We start from the raw sequence: 24,542 nt of genomic DNA on the forward strand, positions 1-24,542 counted from the left end.
CTACTCTAAACATCCATGTGGAATTACATGTTTCCTCTGCTCACTAGAATTCATATGTAGTTGTGGTAATTTAGAATTGCATGGTATAACTGATGCCCCTATACATCATCTCTTTCCTAATGTTGCGGATTACCTAAGTGGATCTGCAATTTGGATTGCACAGTTGAATGCAACAAAGAAGCTTAGCATGTGAGAGACACAATGAGACTAAAACACAGCAGTTATATTTTCATAGTGTGAATTGGACCCTGATAGTCTTTTGATATCTTTCATGATTGATGAAGTATCCCAATTAGGATGTAACACCTGCTCCAGATTAAAATAAGAATTGGTTAAAAGTGGGGAGAGAGCAGACTTAGCCATTAAAATTATCACGCCCAACACAACTGAATTGCTTTTAAATTCAACATTTTCCCCCCAAATGTTGCTTTCCTTTGTTAAGCCTTGATCTATATGAATTATGTTTGCTTCCCCCACTGTTGCCTTCTCTCTCTTGTTTTTCTTCTTCTGCCTCCCTCTCAAGACAGTTGCATTTCACTGGTATTGCCAGGCCTGGTAATTTGTGACATTGAAAATTTTTTGGAATTTTTCCATTGTCACTGAGCAACTTCTGTAGCTCTTTGTACTATATATTGCTTATTCCTTGGAGCGATTCAGGATATTAAGCAGTTCTCCAAGTTAAACAGTAGGTGTTTCGCCCACATAGTTCTTTTCTACCCTCAAGTTGTCCTTTAATAATCCATGGCACGCCCTGATTGTTACATTGTATGAGCACGTGCCTCATAAGTCTTAGAAGGTAAGGGTCTTCCCTTTCTTTACTGCTCTGTATTTCTTGAGTAATTCATACCTGCTCGGTATTTAGCGCTTTTAAAACAATCATATTGGAAGATGGAGAAACTACAGAAGTTTTCAGTATTGAGCCAAATGTGACACAAAGTTTAAAAAAAAATAGTAATCAATTTATTCACATGGTTTTGTCTGGTTTTGTATACATATATTTTTTTCATCAGATATTAAAAAAAGTGGGTGGATTCATCTTTGGTGTTTAAGTGTTATAGGGAAAGAAGGTAGAATTGTTCTGCTAGCGAGTTTTGTTTTGCCAGTAAATGAATCACAATAGATACAACATTTCAGATGAGTAGTTTTTTAAAAAAAATATTCACAGTCCCACCGAGGGAGGAATTAACTCCCACGCCAATGGCCATAGCATATTATTGTGGTTTGTTTTGGTAGTTGTCGTAAGCAGCATTGGTTTTAAGAAAGAAGGGAAATCAAAGCAAACTATAGAGACATGACATATCATAAATAAAATAGGTCAATCAAAATTATTTCAAGATTATCAGTATTCATTGTAAGGCATTTTGAAAGCATTACTAATCACATTGAAAGGGTAAGCCAATATTAATGTTTTACGTTCAGCCTTTTTATCAAATCAAAATAAAGATATAATTAGTTTTAATATAATGTAAGATCACGAAATACTACGGTATTCTTACACTCACTTTTGTAGCCCTTTTGGGTTTGTAGCCCTTTTGGGTTCTTTTTTCTCAAGTACATTGTAGGTGGTATGATAGGCTATTTTTGCAATAATTACATCTGCTCATTTCTCTTCTTCCACTGTCATTGCTAACGAACCATATTTGTGAAGCCTTACAAATATCTGCCAAACCTGTTTGGCCAGATTAAATTGTATGACATGAAAAAATGTATACATACCAAACGTAGCTCTGACTGGCTGTATTACAGTATTTTCTAAGCACTGAAGGTGGTGTCATAAAGCTCATTTTTGTCTCTGCACAGTTCCCCCCCCCCTTTTTTTGTGTGTGCTTTTTTTTGGGGGGGATGGAGGGAGTATAACGTAAGAATGGGAAGGTGCAAACTCTTCATTTGTTTAAAACCTACATTCATGCGTTATGTTCAACACATCCCTTCCTGATAGCATTTTGTTGAACTAGGGATTGCTTTTAAGTCAAGGAGGTAGTCCTCAACTTACAACAGTTCATTTAATGATCATTCAATGTTATAACAGCAGTGAAAAAAGTGATTTACGACCATTTTTCAAACTTAAAACCATTGCAGCATCCACATGGTCAACATTTGGATGCTTGGCAACTGACTCCTATTTATGACGGTTGTGGTGCCCTGGGGGGTCATGTGATCCAGTTATGCAACCTCCTTACAAGCAAAGTCAATGGAAAAGGCAGGTTCACTTAACCGCCGTGTTACTAACTTAACAACTGCAATGATTCACTTAGCAACTGTGGCAAGAAAGATCGTAAAATGGGGCAACAGAAATTTTGGGCTCAATTGTGATCGTAAGTTGAGGACTACCTATATTTAAGTTACAGTTTCTGACATATAGTAACTATGCTGATGAATGGAAAAAGAGAATAATGCCATAGATTTAAGGAATTCCTAAAAGAATGTCACTGTCTCCTGGTTTTTTAAGTACACCTCCAAAGTGTTGGCTTGAATCTATAAAGCCTTCTATGGCTTGGGGTCTAGGTTACTGAAAGACCACTTTAATCTATGCAGACCTCTATAGTAAATGTTAAAAAAATATAAAAATGATGTGGGAGAAGTCTATTCTCCTATTCCAAATACTTGCCAGGGAGGAAAAGGAGATAGGAAGCTAGTATAAGGTTTATTACAATCTTATACCAACCTGTATATATAAAATAAACATACAAAAGTAACAATAAAAGATAAAAGGAGAGTGAATTAGAGTTGAGATTAAAATTAACATTAGTGATATTGGAGGAATTCATTTGTGGTAGACAATATTTGTGGCCTCATTCTCATAGTAGCCAGACTTGGCAGAATTTGGCTACATTGTGGGCAACAATGTTCTTTTTTCCTCTTCCCATATTTAGTGTTTTTTCTCCCGTTGGATTTTGACATGCTTGACAGGCTAAGGCACGGGTGTCAAATTTATGGCATCACATTGCCGTCATGATGTTTTTCATGATGTTTTTTCCATTCATGGAACTGGGGTGGGCGTGCCCTGCGGGCGACACATCCGGCTCGCAGGCCACCAGTTTGACACCCCTTGGCTAAGGCTACTAGATATATTAACCTCTTACAAACCATGGAACTGTCTTCTTTGCACTCACACGTCTCCTTATCTTGGGAATTTTGCAATACTTCAAGCAGATTTGAGTTGTTTGTATGAGGCTGCAGGTTAAAATAAAATATATTCTTCTGGTGAAAGGCCCATTTTCTGAGACTTCAGTATTCAAACCTCCATGTATGGAACCTTCTCAGGCAGTGTCCCTGGTATCAAATCTAATGGCTTCTTCTTTAGTCATTCAGTTGTTTCTGATTTTTCATTATCTAATAATGAAGTATCTGATTCATGTTTAGATCACTTCTGCGTCTTAATGATATTGGCTGCAACCACTATGGGGCCATTCATATAACTCACCCCAGGAACCTTGTAGATCAGGGGTGTCAAACCCACAGCCCTTGGGCCAGATGCATCACACGCTGACCACGCTCACCCCTGGGTTAGCGAAGGGGGGAAAGTCATCATATGTCACATGATGACAACGTGACACCAAGAGTTTGACACCTCTGTGGTAGATCATGGTAGATTCCATTAGGTACATAGGGTTTTTCTTGACAATCTGATGAGTAGATCCATCAAATATCTGGTTAGCTGCTGGCAACAGTAGGCAATCCAGATTTTAGAGTAGCCTCTGCTTATCAATCCTAGTTATCTCTCCTTGGTTTATTGACCTTCAGGAAATGAAGTAGTAGAAGTGATGCCTAGAGAGCTGGCAAGTGAATCTGACCAACTATTGGTTTACTGTTGAGTCTACATCTTGATGGTAAAGGAAACAAGTATGGCATCTCTACTTTTCCATTGGCTGGCTCAGGAATTCTGGGAATTGAAGTTCCCCACCCTTGCCTTATGGCATCAAGGTTAGTTGGTTACCTTGTTTAGAATGATAGATTACATTTGGGGCAGGAAAATATCAGCACATCTGCCACCTTTTGAGAATTTTGCTAATAAACCCACCCTTAGTCTTGACTCTGTGTGGATGGAGTCTAAAGAAGGACTGTGATAGTATCTTGCCATGTTAATCAGGAGGTCTTCAGTTTATGGATTCCAATGAAGTGAATAAATTACTTGCTACCGTGTTTCCCCAAAAATAAGACCCTGTCTTATCTTTTTTTGAACCCTGAAATAAGCGCTTGGCCTTATTGCCATCCACTCAAAAGCCTATTGGGCTTATTATCAGGGGATGTCTTATTTTGGGGGAAACAGGGTAGTATATTATTCACCTCACATGGACTGAACCTCTCCTGGTTTTTAAAGAATCAAGAGATTGTGGTCAGGTGAATCTGGGAGGTGATGTTCTGCAGATCTCCTGCAACCTTCAGAGAGGCCTCCTCTTTAAAGTCTTCCCTGTATCAAGCTGTAATAGATAGCCCTTGTTTTGTCTCCTATCTTTTCAGGGGAGGTTGTCAGAACTGAGGTAGAGTGGAGGTGCAACTTCAGAACATCCTAGAATAGGATTGTCAAATTGGATTTATTTGAGGGCCGGATCAGCATTGTAGTTCTCTGTGGGCCAGCTGGTGGGCAGGGGTGGAGGAGAAACTGGATGGATGCCTCCTGCAGCAACCTGCTGGCCAAACTGGGGCATGGGGGGGCTGTGTGCGTCCCCCCCTGCGCTGTTTTCAGCCTGGACAGCCTCCTGCACCACTCTGCTGTTTTGGCCAAAGAGAAATAATTAAAAACCCCTCATCAATATATCAGTTGAAAGAAAATTTCTAGAAATATCCATATTAGAGAGAAATTAAAATATTACTTGGTTAACTATTCTGAATGTAATGAGGAAAAAATGAATATTGCCATATAAAATATAGGAATATTAATAGGTTTTACTGCCAATTAAACAAATAAAATTGCCACCATAGACATTGAGAGTAAATGAAGAGTTAACTGTAAAGAAAAGATGCTTCTTAAAAGGCTCAATATACCTAATTATGAAATAGCAGTGTATCATTTGAGCACTTCTGACTTTTGATGTTACATAGTTCATGCAGAACAAGCTTTCACCAGGTTCATGAACTACAGAAAAATAAGACTGAAATGAAATGCATCCAAAGGAATAACCAGGAAGGAAATTTTAATCTGATCTATATTTTACAATGTTACAGTACCTTGCAAATGTTACGTCACAAAGTCATTTATTATTTTGGGTATAAGTGTTAAATCTGGTGTAATTGGTTATATTATCAATACACTTTTGCATAGTTGTCAGCTAACTGCACTAGAAGCCATTGCATCACAGCTTTCTATATATGGAGTTTTCCAGTAGTACAATAATTATAATATCCAAGGGCCAGTTTGGTGTAGTGATTAAGGTACCACACTAGAAACTGGGAGTTCTGGTCCTGCCTTGGACACAAAGTCAGCTGGGTGATATTGGGCGGTCACTTTCTCTCAGTCCTGGGAAGGAGGCAATATCAATCTACTTCTAAAATCTTGCCAAGGGAACTATAAGGATTAGTGCAGGCAGTTGCCACAAGTCAACACTGATTCCAAGGCACAAAAGAATAAAAACAAAGAAACATTCATAGGGGACAAATAACGCTTCTAAAGTGGTGTTTCTGTAAGAAAAAAATAAACATTGGTTCAAGGCACAAGGAAATAGAATACTTTCCTTTGAGCCAAGACTCTGGCATTTTCCCATAGTACTATAGTATGTCAAATGGGAGATATTATACCCACGTAAGCTAAAACACACAATCCTTAGTATTTTGCTCATTAGAGTAGTGGAAATGGAGATAATGCGAATCTGTAGAAATCCCCTCCGGAATTATTAGTTATTTCCATAAAGTTCATACACATAGCCAAGGGTTACTCGAAAAGTATGAAAATTAATTTTTTTTACTGCTAGCAACTTTTGAAGAAAAGCCTGCAAATGTTGCATCTTCATATATAGGTAGTCCTCAATTTACAACCACAATTGAGCCCAAAATTTATGTTGCTTATTGAGAAATTTGTTAAGTGAGTTTTGCCCCATTTTCCAACTTTTCTTGCCACATTTCTTAAGTGAATCAGTGTAGTTGTTAAATTAGTAACATGTTTGTTAAGTGAATCTGTTTCCCATTGACTGCTTGTCCGAAAGTCACAAAAGAGGATTACATGACTCAGACTCTGCAACTGTCATAAATATGAGTCGGTTGTCAAGCATTCAAATATAAATCACGTGACCATGGGGATGTTGCAATGGTCATAACTTAAGTGTGAAAAATGGTCATAAGTCGCTATTTTCAGTGCTGTTGTAACTTCGAATGGTCACTAAATGAACTGTTGTAAGTCGGATTACCTGTACTTAGAACAAAAAAAATTAAGTGAGTGTAAACTAGACAAAGAAAGACATTGTGGAGCTATAAATGCTCAGATCCTATAAGGTGGAAACATCAATAGTGAGTAATATAATGTGGGATGATCTTAAGAGAATGCAACATTGCAGCATTTCTCATAGATACTATGAGAAATGTATTAAGTGTAAAGTTTTACAAAAGAGAAGCAGTCTCTGGACTGGCTGTGTACTGGATAGTCAACCAGAACTATCTGAGCAGTACAGACAATACAGTTTTCAACACTCATCACTCATTCCTAAACTTAATTAAAAAGTACTATGTCTATGAATCCCTTTGGCAGAGGAAACATCAATAACTTGCGCTATGCTGGTGACACTGCAATGATAGCTGAAAATACAAAGGCTCTGGAAGCCCTAATACTAAAAGCCAAAGAGCACAGTGGGGAAAAAAGGGACTAAAATATAAAGAAGAAATCAATAAATACAGATAGAACAGCCGGTCTTAGATTTGGCAACAAAGTTGGAAACTGCTTGGGTAGTTTCTGGCTTTTAGGACCAATCATCAGTATTAAAAGAACAAGGAGTCAAGAAATATACTGCAGATTAGCATTTGGTAGAGCAAACATGAAGGTCTTTAAAAAAAATACTCAAGTATTGTGATGCGTCCATATCTACAAAGATCAGAATCATGCAACCGTGGTTTTCCTTGTGACACTCTATTGGGAGTGAAAGTTAGATTTTATAGCTGTAGGATAGGAAGAATATTGACACTTTTAAACTTGGGTATTGGAAAAGACTCTTGACAATACTGTGGCCAGCAGGAAAACAAAGCAGTGTGTCATTAAAAAAACGAATGCAGTTTGCAGCACAAATGACAAATTATCCAACTTGGGACACATTAGCAAAGACGTAGCTCTTTAGAAAAAGCTTTAATGCTGGGAAAGGTGGAAGGAAAGGGAAGAGGATGACCAGAACCAAGGTGGCAATGAGTGCACAGTTGGGAGACCTAAAAGAACTGATGAAGCCTAGATTGTTGCGGAGAAAATCTATCTTATGTGATTGCGAAGAGTCAAAAACAATGACACATCATCTTTTTGCCTGTATTGAAATGGTACAATTACTGTTCACATTTAGTTAGTTAGTTAGTTAGTTTGTTGTTGTTTTAACTATTCAGTCGTGTCTGACTCTTGGTAATTTTATAGGCAAGGACTCTCCATGCTACCCTGTCAAGTGCAGCTTCTTTCAATGATTGGATATTCACCTTTATATCAGATTTGATGTTATCAAGGCAGTATGTTCTTTGCTTGCCTCTTCTTCTTGTTCCACTAACTATTCCTAGCATCATTGATTATCCAATGAATTTGCAAGCATGACATGGCCAAACTAAATCAGATGTAGTCGTATGATAGGCTTCTAGTGATGTGTCTGGTCAGTAGTATTTTGGTATTTTAAAATACTCATTCACATCTATCTGCTGTATGAGGAGGGTGGGCCTCCCTGCAATCGTATGAGGAGGGTGGGCCTAAGATTGATTTAGAGTTATCAGGTGATTTTTCCTTATTTGAAGATGGACTAGAATTTGGCTCTTCCAGCTCCTAGTCTAACACATTTACCAATAGATCACAGTTCCTTGTTTGTAATAGGCTAGTCAATTTGTTATATGTTGCTCTAAATCAGGGGTCTCCAACCTTGGTCCCTTTAAGACTTGTGGACTTCAACTCCCAGAGTCCCTCAGCCAGCAAAGCACCAGCTCAAATCCCCCTGCAACTCAGACTAATCTGAGCACAACCAAGCCCCCACCCAAACAGGACACACCCCCAGCCAATCAGAGCACAAAAAAACCCCATCCAATGAGAGCACAGCCAAGCTCCCACCCAATCAGTTCAAACCCCCACTAGCAGTTAAAAAGGAAGAAACAGCTGCAATCACATATTGCTCCCAGAAGCACGAAGCTGAAGCCTGAAGATGACGAATGAGACTTCGTTGAAACGTCGCCAAGACACTTCCAATTTTACGCGGGAGAAAACCCGAATAACCAAAGACCTACATACAAACACCCGCGAAAACCTCAGAAAACAAATATATATATATATACACACACACTGTATATATATACTCACACACACACACACACACACACACACACACACACACACACACATATACATACATACACATATATATATGGCTTGGTATATGTTAAAATACTTTTTGCATTTAAGATATTCATGATGGCTTTTAGTTAGTTGGCTTTTTTAAATGAATGGGTCTATCCCAATAAAAGTGTTCAGCACCTAAAAATTATATTAAATGTTTCTTTAAAACCTTTAAATAATTATCATATAATTATCCTAGTGACATTGTAGATTTTTCTGAAATTTTGTTCTGGAGGCAGGTTGATAGTTATTTCTTTAATAATAATAATAATAATAATAATAATAATAATAATAATAATAATAATAATAATAATAATAATAATAATAATATTTTAATTTGTATACCGCCCTTCTCCCGAAGGACTCAGGGCGGTGAACAGCCAGAATAAAAATAACAATCAAATATACACAGTGAAATAAAACATTAATTAAAAAACTTATTTAAATTTGGCCCAAATTTAAAATGCATTTAAAATCCCCAAAAAACTAATTAAAAATTTAAAACCCATAAACAACTAAAAATTCTATGCCAGTCCCGCGCGGACAAATAAATAGGTCTTAAGCTCACTAAAGTATATTTAAACTGCCTATAAAAGCAAAATCTCAGAAATTTCATGTACTGTATGTTGCTCTAGTTCCCTCACATTAAGACAAGCTGAATGTAAGAAATTGTATTTCTAAATATATGTGGTGTGTGTGTGTGTGTGTGTGTGTGTGTAGGGGGGCCTGTTGTGTTTTGCTATAGAGCCGTGATGGCGAACCTATGGCACATGTGCCACAGCTGGCACGTGGAGTCCTCTCTGCTGGCACGCGAGTCGTCGCCCAGCAGAGAGCACATGCGCGCCTCCCACTGGCCAGCTGATTTTTGGGATATGCAGGGGACAGGGCGCATGCGGGAGATGCACGCACATGCGTGGGAGGTAGCGCACACATGCGTGGGGGGAATGGCGTGCATGTAGGGGGGAATGGCACATGTGTTCTGGAAGTGCGGAAGCGGGCCCATGCAGGGGGTGGGAGTTGCATGGGGGGGCGTGTGTGTGTATGTACACATGTGTGGGGGCGTATGCACATTGCATTATGGGCGCCAGCACACGTTATCATGCAGGCGCACGCTTTTGGCACCCGAAGAGAAAAAGGTTAGCCATCACTGCTATAGAGTATAGACTCTTTCTTATTGAATTTCTATGAGATCAGACTGGTGCTGTGAATGACTACTAAGTGGCTACATTTTTCATGTGCACTGTCTCATTCCACCAGTGGTGGAATATGGTGGAATGAAATATGCCTTCCCTACAACATGCACAAATTAATTTGGTGGCAATTTTGGTTTCCTACAGCATAGTGGTGTCACTTTTACTCTAGGGATTGTCACTTAAAGCAATAGACTACTTGCAGTTTTGCCTGAATCTAGAAACCTTTATTATCATGAAAATGATGATATAATTTTCTCTATTAAAAAAATATTTGTCTTCCTTAAACAATTTGCTTCAATATACACATGAATCTTTATATGCCTCATTATTGTTTAGAGTTGGAAAAAAATTGCTATTTCAATTCATATGTTTCAGAATAAAACCTTTCCTACACATTTGGTTCATTTTATGTTAATTAAAAACTTATTTTATAGTTGTTAAAATTTTGGAGAGATTAATATACACAGAGATGTCATAGATATTAGGAAAGGATGTTGCTTCCAGTTTGTAATTCCCTTGGTTAAATCCTGCTTTTAGACTAATGTCCTGAAGTGTCTAAAGGCCAGCATAAACCCAATGCACAAAAGTCTGGTAATACAAATATTACTGGTTTTTCAAGAAAAACCTCCAGGTGGGAAAGATACTTTGAAAAAAAAAATGCTGATCTGACCATTCATGACTATAGTAATACAGCTTCTATTTATGTTCGGGTACAAAACTTTTCTTTAAATTATACATATTGTGTGTTTCTGATCTCTGGAATCTTGAGCATATTTAATGAGCTGTAAAGCTTGAAATATTTTGAATGAATGTTGTTATCACCAGCCTTTTAAATAAACAAAAACAAGGGAAGAAAAACTGTTATGTCATAGATAACAATGTCCTCCCCCTCCCCCATTTGTGCATTGTTTCCCCTTTTTTGTCCAATTTAGTAATGTAAGTATTTTGTTCAGTCCCATTTGTAAAACAGGAATGGAGAATCTTCAGCACATGAAAACTTCTTTATTTATTTATTTTATTTATTTATTGTTTATATTTATATACCGCCCTATCTCCCAAAGGACTCAGGGCGGTTTACAGGCATTTAAAAGCAAGAAATACAATAAATACAATTCTAAAAACAATTAAAAAACTTATTCAAAAGCCTTAATTAAAAATATAAAAATTAAAACCCAAGATAAAACCCATAAACTAAAATCTAACTCAGTCCTGCGCAATTAAATAGATATGTTTTAAGCTCGCGGAAGGTCCAAGGTCCGGAAGCTGACGAAGTCCTGGGGGCAGTTCATTCCAGAGGGTGGGAGCCCCCACAGAGAAGGCCCTTCCCCTGGGTGTCGCCAGACGGCACTGCCTCGCTGACGGCACCCTGAGGAGTCCCTCTCTGTGAGAGCGCACGGGTCGGTGAGAGGTATTCGGTAGCAGCAGGCGGTCCCGTAGATAACCCGGCCCTATGCCATGGAGCGCTTTAAAGGTGGTCACCAAAACCTTGAAGCGCACCCGGAAGGCCACAGGCAGCCAGTGCAGTCTGCGCAGGATGGGTGTTATACGGGAGCCACGAGGGGCTCCCTCTATCACCCGCGCAGCCGCATTCTGGACTAACTGCAGCCTCCGGATGCCCTTCAAGGGGAGCCCCATGTAGAGAGCATTGCAGTAATCCAGGCGAGACGTCACGAGTGCGTGGGTGACTGTGCACAGGGCATCCCGGTCCAGAAAGGGGCGCAACTGGCGCACCAGGCGAAATGTCTTCTCTTCTGTTGCTGCTTATCCTACGCCAACATGTGTGTTATACTTCCTTTTAAGCAGGAAAAGGCCAGGGGAAGCTGGCTCTTATAAGGTCCTTGGTGCTCTCTGAGCTTGGTTGTTTCCTTGTAGATGTTTCATTATCATGCTGGGTACCATCATCAGTACAAGAAGGGATGGAATTGCTCTTATTTTATGTACTAGGTGTTAACTGACAGTGTTGCCGGAAATGTTATTTTCTACTTTGTGCTTCCTGGATTAGGGTATTACTTCTTGATTGTTGTCTAGTGTTAATCTCAGTGTTAATGTCTGTTCATCTGAATAGTGATTGCTAGTGAGGAAGTGTTTTGGTCTTTGTTTCCTTTTTTGGCTTTTAGCTTGCCTCTTTTGAATGATACATAGATCTTATTTATCTCTATGTGCCCATTGATGGCCAATTTTTCTGAGTACCAGGTTTCTAGAAATTCTCTAGCATTTTGAAACTTGGCTTGGCCTAGGATACTCAAGAGTTTCCCAGTGAAAAGTACCGTATATACTCGAGTATAAGCCGAGTTTTTCAGCACGTTTTTTGTGCTGGAAAGCGCCCCCTCGGCTTATACTCGAGTCTACGTCTTCGGGAACCCCGCACAGGAGGGGGTACCGAACGGACTCCCATGGGAGGGACGGGGAGCGGGCCCGCCGAGGTCTCGCGGGATTTGTCGCCCCCAGGCCGGCCCCCATTCCCGTGTCTGGTGGGCGGACGGCGCAAACTTGGCGGGCTGTGCATTGGCGCGGGGAAGCCCTGGTGGTGCAGTGAGAGGGCTGGGCAGGGGAGCCGCCAGCCTTCTCGGCTGAGGGAGGGAGGGTTTCCCCGACCGCGAGAGCTCGCCGCCGCGAGAGCCACCCCAAAGGCCAGAAGAAAAGGTCATTCCATCGGAGTAATGGAGCGAAGGCTCCTTCCTCTCCCGCCTTACCCATGCTGTGCGAGCCCGGCTGGGCTGCAACACCGCCGCCGCCGCTCCTTCCTCAGCCTCCCGGGCCTCGCGCTCTAGCAGCCGCCAAGCTCAGGCCGGACTCGGCAGCTCCCCATCAGCACTCGCACGGCGCGATTCGGGCAGGAGGAGTCGGGCTCGCTCCGTGGCGGTGGTGCCGCCGCCGCCGCCGCCACCGCCGTTCCTCCCCTTCTTTCATTCTTTCTTCTCCCTCCGTGCTTCAGAAGCTGGGCGTGTGTGTGCGCGCCTGTGTGCCCTAGTTCCCTTCCTTCTCTTCGGCGGCGCTGGAAGAGAGAGAGAGAGAAAGGAGGGGCCGTTCCTCCCCTTCTTTCATTCTTTCTTCTCCCTCCGTGCTTCAGAAGCTGGGCGTGTGTGTGCGCGCCTGTGTGCCCTAGTCCCCTTCCTTCTCTTCGGCGGCGCTGCCCCAAACGGCCGCCCCAAACGGCCACTCAACCGGCCGGGAAGGGGGCCCCGACGGAGGAGAAGGCTTTCCTGAAGGTCGATCCCGAGCTAGTAGTCACCGTGCTGGGCGACCTGGAGCAGCTGCTCTTCAGCCAGATGCTCGGTGAGTCAGCCCGTCCCCTTCCTTCCCGTGGGGGTCTGCCTTGCTGGTGAAGGTTATTGGGGCTTTTGAGCAAGGGAGGAGGAACGCGAGCACCGCCTTTCGCGCTGGCATTCCGGGATTTCCCTTTGTTTAGAGCTGGGAATCCTCCTTCCCCCTTTTGCACTCCCTCCCTCCCTCTCTCTCTCTCTCTCTCTCTCACACACACACACACACACACACACACACACACACACACACACAGACTTCTAAAGTCGATTGGCACAATGCTAAGCAAACACAGCAGTGGGTCAAGGGTGAAGGGCTAGGAACCTGGCAGGTGAAAGGTTGAGCGACATGAAAGGCAAAGACCACAATTGTTTTAAGAAAGAAGCTTTAGCAGGAGGGGGATGGGAGGGTGTTTTAAGTTTTGGCAAACAGCCAGGCCAACTGTATTGGAGAAGGTCACACAACTGGCCTTAACATTTTAGCTGCTGTCTTTTTCCTCACACTTGGGTTTAATGATATTAGAGACCCTTATTGCCCTGCCAAAAAAAAAAAGCCACCCCAACGTCTATGAAAATTAACCTTCTCTGCCAAGAGACACTGTGCAGGGTATTTTCACTATTGGTGTGCATACAGGCTTAGATTTGTGCTGGGTTCTTAGTGCTTAGAGCACTGACCTTCAGAGGCACCCTGGTCCCTTGGAAGCTAAAGGAGGACTCATTTTCATGCTTGCAGTTGTATTGTCAATTTCTGTGAGACAATGTTGTTGAAGTAACTCACTCACTCACTCATTCATTCATTCATTCCTTGTGTGTCCAATCACACTTAGCCAATAAAAATTCTATTCTATTCTATTCATTCATTCATTCATTTTATTTTGTCAAATACATATTAAATAATTATATAAATATAAGCATGAATTGAATACATAAAAGGAATACAACTAAAGGGAACATTAGGACAGGGATGGTAGGCACGCTGGTGCTCTTATGCACGCCCCTTACAGACCTCTTAGGAATGGGGTGAGGTCAATACTAGATAGTCTTTGGTTAAGGCTTTGGGGATTTTGGGAAGAGACCACAGAGTCAGGTAGCACATTCAGGCATTAACAACTCTGTTACTGAAGTCACATTTTCTGCAATCTAGATTGGAGGTTCACTTTAAGTTTGAATCTATTGTGTTCTCGTGTATTGTTGTGGTTGAAGCTGAAGTAGTCATTGATAGGAAGTACATTGTAGCAGATAATTTTATGAGCTATGCTCAGGTCATACCAAAGTAGTAGTTCTAAATTTTCTAAAGCTGGGAATCCTCCTTCCCCCTTTTGCACTTTTATTGTTTTTCGTTCAAATAAATATTCATGTTATTTTACTTGGCTCTATCTTTATTTTTTACATTGACCAGTAGCTGCCTCATTTCCCACCCTCGGCTTATACTCGAGTCAATAGTTTTTCCCAGTTTTTTGTGGTAAAATTAGGTGCCTCGGCTTATATTCGGATCGGCTTATACTCGAGTATATACGGTATGTTAAGTCTGCCCATGTGTTGTGAAATTAAGGAGTTTTCTTCATGTCTGCTGACCGCTAGTTCCCAACACAACTACAATTACAGGTCGCTTCTGTGTCCCAAGCACTCTAGATATGTCAGAGAAAAAAGGAGAAATGATGTGACACCTAAAATTAAAGTTACTTAATTTGTTCCTGTGATATTTATGTTTTGGCTATGTATTTTTCAAAAGAGTGTAACTGATTAAAGTTGATGCTGGAGAAATTCTGCATAATACTTGGGGCTCTGTAGGGTAGCTAAGAAAACATAGGTGTCTGTTTTGAGCAAGATGAGGATAATGATCCTGTAGAAAATGAGTTTGTTCACTCACACACGTTCATAACCCAAAATATCTTCTAATACTTATTTACATATTTTGTTTTTCAGTCTTGGCCTAAATATGATGATGTTTATAAAAAAATGCATGCCCTTGCAGAATTCATGGACCTGCCTTGTTTTCCAGATATAACAGAGGGCAGCTTCCTTCATCCAAATATTCTTTGCATGAAATACATGCTGGAAATCAACTTGCCTGGTAAGGAAATATTTAGTAGTCTACTTTAGTATCTTCTAGTTGTTTATATGTTCTTGGTCAAAACCTTATTTTTTGAGACCGGGGATCCTATAATAAAACAAGATAATGGGTACAATGAACAAGCAATTGGACCTTTACAAAACAAAAATAAAGATCTATGTCTGTCTCTCTGTCTGTCTTTCTATCATCTATCACATCTATTCAGACCATCACTGGATCTAGTGAAGGTTTGTGACATCCTTGCTAACTTGAAGTCAGAAATATTCTTTCATTATGCTCTGAATTTAGTGTATTATTTTTTTTATATCTGAGCGACTGATGATATCATACTATCATCACCAGATACATTTTTAAACTTAATTTTTGAAGTACATGAACTATAATTTTATAGTAAGTAGTTACTTTTATAGTAAGTAAAATTTAATTTTACTTAGTGTATTAAGTTTCTGATTACTTATATTTTCTAACAAAATTGATGGACGTTTATGGAGTTTTACTTTGGTTATGTAATGCCAAAATAACTAGTTGTTAGAGTTTTATTTTTACTGACCTGGGCTACTTTGCGCTGGGAGATATTCTAATATGATTTTCCATTTTATCTGAAATACTAATTCCTAAATGCTAAACATGTTTACTTACAATTATGTAACTATTTCAGAGAGACAACATGTAACTTATTGGTTGGTGTGACTATTTCAGGATGTTGCATTCTGTAACATTTGAGGCCAGTCTCAATCTTTTTTCCCCATTCAGATGATATGAATAAATGGACTTGTAGAGTGATAAAAAAAATTGGTGTTGGTGAAACAGACTTTCTGACGCTTCAACCTGGCAATAAATCCACGTGGAAAGTGAAATACGATATACTTGCCGTAGCTATTATTATAGTAGTGCTGAAAATTCTATTCTTGTTGGATGATGAATATGAGTGGTAAGTGTCCTTTGCTTTATAAAAAAAAGAATATTTAACTTTGCAGCTCTGAATTGCAAAATCAGTAGTCAAATGTTCTTAATTATAAAAATCTTTAAAAAAATTGAAATTGGTTTAGATAAAAGATAGCTTCTTGCTTGGTTAATATTAATTTTCAACCATGACTCTCACTGGATACCTTTGGGTGAGTCAGTTTCTCTCAGCCCAGCCTACTTCACCAGATTGTTGTTGTAGGAAAAAAAAGGAGTCAATGTACAGTCTTGAGCTCCTGTACAAGAGACAATACGTAAACCTAATAAATAAAAAATAAATTGCAACCTGCATTTCTTTTTGCCATTTTCCCATGACAGATTGTGTTCATTGAAGCTCTAATAGTGTCAGAATTTATTGAACCTAATGTTAATCAAAATATTATTTATCTTTTGTGCAGGCAGATAAAAATTGTTTTGATACAATGAGGTCTAATATTTGGGCTGCACTGGCAACCTGAATTTCTACATGTGGAAATTTAACAATGCCCCCCTTTGATGGCAGCAGGTGCTAATTTGTACGTAGTATAAGGCTGACAGACTAAAGTAGATTTCTGGACTGTTAAAATTTTAAACGGCCCAGTGGTAGTAATTCAAATATTAAATACATTTGATAAGTTTAAACACAGGTTCATGATTCCAATAAATAAGCCAATCTGATTAGTATTTTGTACTTTTAGGTTGCTAGCAAACTATGTGGAGGAAAGAAACAAAAAAAATGAAGAAGGTAACTAAGTTTTTTAAAAATAACAATATAAATTAAGTTTTGAAATTTCAACCATTCCTCTTAAAGTATCGGTGGCACAATTGTCAAGACTTATCTGAAAAATATTTGAAATTAGGAAAGAGAAAACAAAAAACTCTGCATAGTTAGGAATATGTTGGCAGATTATTTTAAGAATATTCAAGGGGTTGCCTGAATTTTAGAGTTATATATCTATGCTACTTAGAGGATATAGATTTTAAGTCAATGAGTTCAGAGATCATGTGAATCAACTATTTCTTCAGTCACAGGCATTCACAGACTGGCTGCAAGTTTATGCTTTTCTTTCTCACAATCTCTCACCCTTTTGATGCAGTTTCCCTCAAATGTTGCTGCTGTGCATAGCTGTGATTAGTATTCAATTGTTTTGATGACCTACATGTTTTGGTCAGGGGAGCGCTGTGTGTCCCAGAGCTATTATGGTTTAACGAAGATTGTTTTGTCACAGGGTGACAAAGCTTGTGAAATCATTTTATGGGCTTCAGTGTAGGTTGTTTGGGATTAAAGCATTATCTTTAAAAATCTGCATTAGGAAGTAGACTTGTTTATATTAGTTAATATATGCCCTTAATCTTAGGATATCGGAAAATCAGTGTAGCACTTTTAATTACAAAGTGGAGAGAGTTAGCATGTTTTGTTTGTGTAATAAGGCTTGTCTCTATTTCTGAGTTTGCTTCTCTATTGAATGCTTTTATGAGAAGAGTTACAAGTTGTCTTGTTCTACAGGTTGTCCAATTTTTGATATTAGAAAATGGTACATGGTTATAAAGAATATTTTGGATGTGGAGCAGAAGAAATATAATGAAGAAAGAATCAGGTATATTTTTTAAATACATACTCTTATTTATTGTGATATTCTGTTTAGGTTATGGAAAACAAAACAAAGAAGTAAGAAACAGTGAGCCAAAGAAAATAGGGCATTATAAGAAAAGAAAATACAGCTTAATGTAGTTTACCAATCATTGCATCTTTCCATTATTTTTATATCCATTTGAACCAGTCTTGCTTCCCTCACATGTATACACTGCTTCATCCATTATTTTAGTCCTTTAATCTTTCCTTTTTTCAGTTTCTCATTGACTTCAGTCAATAATAATTTTATCGGTTTTCCTGTTCTTCTCAACCTATTCATCCTTCATATATTTCTTTTGGAACTCGATCCTCATTCATTCTGTTTGAAAAACCAAACCAGCTTAGTATATATCATTCAGTTTAATATTTGGTCCATCTTCTTCAGTCATGATATTTATCTCTTTATTTTTCATGTCAGACTTCTTAAATACCCGCTTTCCACAACATTCTATTTGTTTCCGTAACACATCCAACTCTCACTTCCCGGTAACAAAGTGAACAGAAGCCTTCTCTTAAATGTAGCCATTTTGCTTTTTAAACAAATGTTTATTCCTTGCAACAAATCACATCACTGGCTCATCTTCAAATGTGTTCATTTTCTATCTTTAATACATATTCTAAAACACTATTTCAAGCTACGCTACTACTCTGTTTGCTGTGGTTTTCCCCTGTCATAACCTCCCCTTTTTTTGTACTTGGACCAATTTGTAGTGAGTATAAATATTTAGAACTCCTTAGAAGCCATACTGTAAATGGTTGTTTTTGCCTAGTTGCATGATAAATTGTATATATGGATTTGTGTTAGGCTTCTGTTGTGGATATATGCTATTAGTTTTGCCATTGCTGCTGTTCTCTAAGTTCAAGTTCCCTATCAGATATTGTTGGTGTTACATTTCAATTTTCAGGCAGTCTTTATACTCACATGTCAACCAGCCACTTCACAAGCATGTCTGTATTTTCACATTTCTTTAATATATATTCTATGCATGTAGTCTTCTGATTTTTCAACATTCCCACTATATTTATGGTTTCCTTTTCATCAGCGTATTGCTTGGATGTGCATTTTAGTCCCATTCTTTGGCAAATCACTATATTCCCCTACAGATGTCAAAAATATTCCAAATATTCCTTCATGTCAGTTTTATCTCAAATTATTTCGTGAATTTTATTTTTAGTTCAACTCATTCTGCTGGAAGTTTCTTATTGGGCATGTTCATTCACTTGAAGAACTATGTTTTTTTATAATCTAAATTGTTTTCCATTACCCAGCCTCCTTTAAGCAATAATTTGTTTAACTAATTCTTGCTCTGTTTGTTTTTGTTCATTGCAGCTTTCTTTATTTCACATTATATTGTATGCTTCTTTCATTATTTTTGCAGCAATCATTAGCTAATACACTGTAGTGTAAATTCTTCAGAACTATACGTAATATTGTACTACTGTGTTAGAGGTTATCTGATTCACAGAAAAGAGAATCTGCTTAAACAAACAATGAAATGCACTGTTTTCTGTGAGGTTTATTTAAACAGAATATTTATTTGCAGGAACTGGATGAAGCCCAGATCACACTGCAAGCCATAATATTATACAGCACTATGGATAATTCTAAAAAGTTCACAAATTTCTCTCACTGATTCTGTTCTGTTCTGTTCTGTTCTATTCCTCGTTCACAAAGACACTTATATTTCTGCCTAGTATTCTTTTTCATATCTATAGCTCCATACTCTTTTATGTAGTATTCTGTACTACAATTTGTTTCAGTGTATTCCAAAGGGTTTCCACATCTTTTTATCTATTTATTTTCTATTTGTTGTGTTGTATTGCTACTCCCTTTTCGTATGGAGTTAATATTTTGTCTTCCTGCAGGCTTTCAACTTTCATTTTGGGGTTTCTTTTTTCATTTCTTTTTTCATTTTTCCCCAAGGTTCCCTCTGTATCAACTAATGATCCCACATTTCAAACTCTCATTCTTCTCGTATCGTTCATTAGTGTACTCAGTCTTTTTTAATACACTTATTATTTATTGACTATACATACAATTAAACAGATATGAGCTGTGGTGGCGCAGCAGTTAGAATGCAGTAATGCAGACTAACTCTGCTGACTGGCAGCGGTTTGATTCTCACTAGCTCTAGGTTGACTCAACCTTCCATCCTTCCTAGGTCAGTAAAATGAGGACCCAGATTGTTGGGGGCAATATACTCTAAACCACTTAGAGAGGGCTGTAAAGCACTCTGAAGCGGTATATAAGTCTAAGTGCTACTGCTATTGGTATTAAAGATGACTTTTCCAAGCAGATGCTCATCAAATACTCACCATTGGTATTCATTTCTGAATGGCCAAAAGCACTTTTGTTTTGTACTCCCTCATTTTGTTCACACCCACTCATCCATATAAATTAATAAAATAAATGTCATAACATGCACAGCTTTTCTCATCTTCTGGAGTTTTACTCTAAACCACAGGTTAGCCATTTCATTTATAATCAAACCTATACTTTTGCTTTCATGTCTGTTTTTATCAACTTTGATCTATAATATCAAGATCATTCAGATCTACAATTCTTCCAGTTTCCCTTAGTTTTGTATATATGCAACATATCAAACTGTTTTTTTTTTAATTTCTTCTGTTAATTCATAGTATTTATCATTGAGTCCACTTATTCTCTGTCTCAGAGTTCTCCAATCTTTTTGGCTTTGCGGACCGGGGGAGGGGATAACTGCATGAGTGGTGGGCAAGCACCCACATGCATGCACAGCTCCATTTGTGTGAGTGGCAGGCAGACATGCCTGCTGCTTGTGCAGATGGAACACACATGCACACGCTCGCCCACTGCTTGCGTAAGTGGGGATGTGCATGTGCTTGCACACTGCTTTGGGCAGCCCTGTTCTGAAGAGCTCACGGCCTAATAATGGGCCGTAGGCTGGGTGCTGTGGACCCCTGCTCTATGTGATAGTCTTCCATTTTCCATAGTCACCAGGTAGACCATTAAGTACTTGCCTCTACCATCTAGAGGTCAATTAAACTTTCCCCAAATGTTTTCCAGTGATTTGGAAAAGTGTAGCCTAAGTTACACGGTTCAGTTGCATCTAGCCTGCATGCAATATTCCCTGCTAACAGTTAAGGTCAGTACTGGTCAACCGGTCAAGTTGGAACATTTTCCATTTGAGGAAAGAATAATGATACTAAAGAGATAATGAGATAAAGTTAGAAGTCATATAAAACTGTGTATGTGGGGAGCATGACATAACGTAACCTCTGTGTGTATCTCAGCTCTCAAAACTTAAGAGAAGGGGGACCTGTATATGGGTTTGATTGTAACATGACCATTTGGGGATATTTAGATGTTTCCTCCATGCACCCACAGCCATTATTTCATTTTTAGGCGTTTATGGCGATGTGAGAAGCCACTATTATATTCAGCCTCTGAAAAGTACGTTGTCCTCAAGAAGAAACGTGAGTAAACTTACTGTTACTTCCCTTTCCTAAAATATACATTATATTCTTTTTTTTCAGAGAATGAGAAGCCAAAATAACTTGCTCTACAATTATAAAATCGATTTTATTCATTTGACTATTTGTTTATATGATTTATATGACTGCCCATCTTACACAGGTGACTTACTAGGTGATTTACCAGAGTATGTGCGACATATTAAGATTACAGGAGCAGATCCTCTCTAGCCAGATCACTCGCCCTAATCTTTCTGAGTAGATAATATTAAACATTTTCTAGAACTATTCCTTCCAGGGAATCCATTTCCAGGCTCTCTTTCCCATTCTGCGCCCTAATAAGAACATCTTAGAAGAGTATCTCCTTCCAGAAAGCACGAAGTCTAATTTCTTGTTTTAATTCAACAGAAAAAAGAGCCATCCTGATCCCCACACCAGTCCTACTTTGTGAGCTGAGTGGAATTCCTCAAGAAGTCATCATTTTGAATGTTGTTAGAATTAAAGAGATGTTTTACTGTAGGCGCTCCAAAATTTCTAATGAACAGCTTTCTTCCGTGGTGTTCACTTAAGAAAATTGCTGAACTCAGGAGATGGTTTTTGTAATAACCTGTAGGCCAGATTTGTTAAAAGATTTCACTTCTAATTCCTTAAGATATAAGAACTAGCATTGAATAGCTTCTGCTGAGTAGGTTTTTCCTTTTATCCACCCATTTATTCAGATTAGATCATTTAGTTTTATTTACTATCTATGTTCTGTCACACTGAATTAAAATTCTTTTTTTTTTTCAGCCTTTACCTTTTAAGTTTGTAGGGTTGCGAACAACTCTGGCAGGCTTAGAAATTGGCTTGTGAAGTTTCCCTGTATCATCTGTAATTGAAATCACCTGACCATCTCCTTGGCCAAAAACTAGGCTTCCAACTGAAATTTCTCAGTTGGTGCTTGCTTGCTGAGGTCTAGTATATGTTATCCTCAGGATAATTCCTCCATGCACAAAAAAGTACTCTTTTAACTTTGCCTGCATTCTTTTCCTCCTCAAGAGAAATATAGTGTTGGCAACTTGGATCCTTCCAGAAAGAATTGTGCCACATATTTTGGTGGCTATTCACGGGAGGTCCTTGGCTACTAAGATTTTGCATTTCCATTTCTAGATAGATTAGATGTGGTTTAAGCTTCCCTCATAGTAACTATGCAAACCAGGACTTGAGTTTTATTATGCCCCTCTTTACTAACTTTTTTAGCCTGGGTCCAGCTGTTTTGGCTGAGAGTAGTGGTGCAGAAATGTTTGATAATCAGAAAACTTCTTTCTAATGCTTTCTTAAATCCCAAGATTGCAAATGTTCCTTTTGAAGCGAAGGGTGGGAGGAAGCGGGTGCTGGATGTACACATAATTTCCTTACTGTCAATTTCTATTAAATGCCATGGAAAGGGTTTGGCCATCTTTTTTTTTTCTAAGACCAGAAAAGGACCACAAATTTAACAACAAATTAACATCAAATAGCATTCTTGGAAATTCCTGTTTTGCATTTTTTTCTTATATTGCTTAACTATTCTAGTTTGTTGACAGCTCCAGTTGTTAGAGCTTTCCATTTCAGGCATATGTTAGTGCTGGTTTGAGCTACTGCACTGTTCTTTCAGTCTGATCTAATAATTGAGATGATGGCTCCCTTTGAGATTTTTTTTTTTTAGGCAGGGACAGTCCTTGTGTAGACCAATTAGATCCCATTTGTTTTGTGTTGTATTTTGTTTTTATTGTTTATAATTTTGCTAGCTGCCCATGGTTGGTTTAGGATCAGATAGTACCTAAATTGAAACCCATAAACAAATGAGACAAAATTAGAAATTGGATCCTTCCTCACTTGTTCCTGGAGCTACCCTCTTGCAGTTACTTGTGAGACTCCAAGAACAGAAATTCACGAGGAAATGTTATGTCATCCTTTCTTAAAAGGATGAGGTTTTCTAAGTTTGTTTGTGTCTACTCAACTATTTGTAAGAACTATTTGTGTGAATTGACATTAAATTAAAATGCACATTGTGAGACGCCCATAGTCTTGCAAGTTTTCATAACACTTTAACCACTTCTATCTCTTCTGAATTTCAAGGCAACTTTTACAAAGGATTTGAATGTGTTATGTGAAGTTTGTTTCCTTCATAAAACCTGAAATGTTTGGGTGTATCTAAAACAATCTTGAATGGTTGCACTTTATTATTGTAGCATTTTGTTTTGTATAGAGGTGGTAATGGATCTTCAGAGACAGTTTCGTAGTCTGACAGGCTGCCTGGAGCTAACTGAGAAGCGAAAACCTTCCCTTTTCCAGTTCAACTGGACCGAAGAAAGCACAAAAAAGGACTGTTTTCATGGTCACAGTCTCGGAGCACTTTTGCAACAAAAAGGGGATCTCTTTACCCCTCTGAACAGAGACTATTGGTTGTGTACAGTTAAAAACCGCAAGAGGTAAATATTTAATGCTTTTGTTGAAAATGTATGTTCTAATTTAAAATGGCTAAATTAAAGTGCCTATATTAGAGCACCAGTACACAAACTAAAGCCCGAGTGTTGTTGGTGAACCAATCGAGAGATTGCCAAAAGTTGTGTCAGGCATGAAGTTTCAGTTAAACTGACAACATGCTTATAGCACAGGAATCTATTCAGCTAATGGTTAACACTATTTTGGCTCTCGATAAGGGTCAATGGAATTCAAGAGGAGTTGAACATTGTTTATTTGTGGCCACATAGAGACTCTAGGCTGATTCCTCTTTTAACTCAGGCCCCCAGGTTCTGCCACTCCTTCTCCGATGAGTTGCTTCCTATGAGTTGTTAACCAAATAAGAATAATTTTTAAAATGATCAGTGAGGAATATTATTAATCACATGATCTGAGAGGAATCCTATCAACTATGAGCATTTTAATTAAAGTTAGATGTAAACGATATATTTTGGGTTTTATTTTACATTGCTTTTGTTTTGATTTTGTCTTTTATATTTTTATTAGTTATTTAAGTATAATTTTATATAAATATAAATTTATATTTAAGTTTATTTTTTTTAAAAAGTAAGCTCCAGTAAAGCTATAGAAACTCTTAGAGATATTTTCCACAAGCATCAGAGCAATTATATTATAAACTTAATAATGACTAGAATAGATGACTTTGAATTGTCTTGTAAACCTTGTCTATTAATATAAATTTGGAAGTCTCAGGGCTCCATATGGCCCCAAATCTACTTTTTAAATACTATAGAAGTTAAGTGCGGCAAGCAAAAATTGTGGCAAATGATAAACAGTAAAGGTTTCCTACCGGTTTTCAATGGAAAACCAAACAAAAATGGCATATAAACAATCAAATAGACTTAAGCGTATCTAATAAACTCTGAAAAAATTATGTTGTCACTATCATTGAAAATCTTAATGTTCTGATGGCATCATTTTGTCTGCTGTGACTTTTAGCTGTCTCAAAATATTGGAAAAGGAGTTATTGTACCAGCTCTTGAGTTTG

The 24,542-nt window shown here is 38.4% G+C and overlaps 1 protein-coding gene across 2 annotated transcripts in view; it reads left to right on the plus strand.

Annotated features, from left to right (window-relative positions):
- Nucleotides 1-24,542, plus strand: part of TAF1B (TATA-box binding protein associated factor, RNA polymerase I subunit B) — a 43,393-nt gene that overhangs the window by 16,907 nt on the left and 1,944 nt on the right. Inside the window, exons 9-14 of one of the 2 annotated variants that reach the window (XM_058178285.1) lie at nucleotides 14,874-15,021; nucleotides 15,775-15,952; nucleotides 16,662-16,708; nucleotides 17,471-17,561; nucleotides 20,982-21,052; nucleotides 21,458-22,127. In XM_058178285.1, coding sequence (XP_058034268.1) covers nucleotides 14,874-15,021; nucleotides 15,775-15,952; nucleotides 16,662-16,708; nucleotides 17,471-17,561; nucleotides 20,982-21,052; nucleotides 21,458-21,618 — 696 coding nt within the window. In that variant the 3' untranslated portion in view covers nucleotides 21,619-22,127. Of the gene's footprint in view, nucleotides 1-14,873; nucleotides 15,022-15,774; nucleotides 15,953-16,661; nucleotides 16,709-17,470; nucleotides 17,562-20,981; nucleotides 21,053-21,457; nucleotides 22,128-23,279; nucleotides 23,503-24,542 lie in introns of those variants that run through there. The other variant, XM_058178281.1, reaches the window with a different exon arrangement.

Source organism: Ahaetulla prasina, chromosome 1 (assembly GCF_028640845.1).
Source record: "Ahaetulla prasina isolate Xishuangbanna chromosome 1, ASM2864084v1, whole genome shotgun sequence".
NCBI classification, from domain to species: domain Eukaryota; kingdom Metazoa; phylum Chordata; class Lepidosauria; order Squamata; family Colubridae; genus Ahaetulla; species Ahaetulla prasina.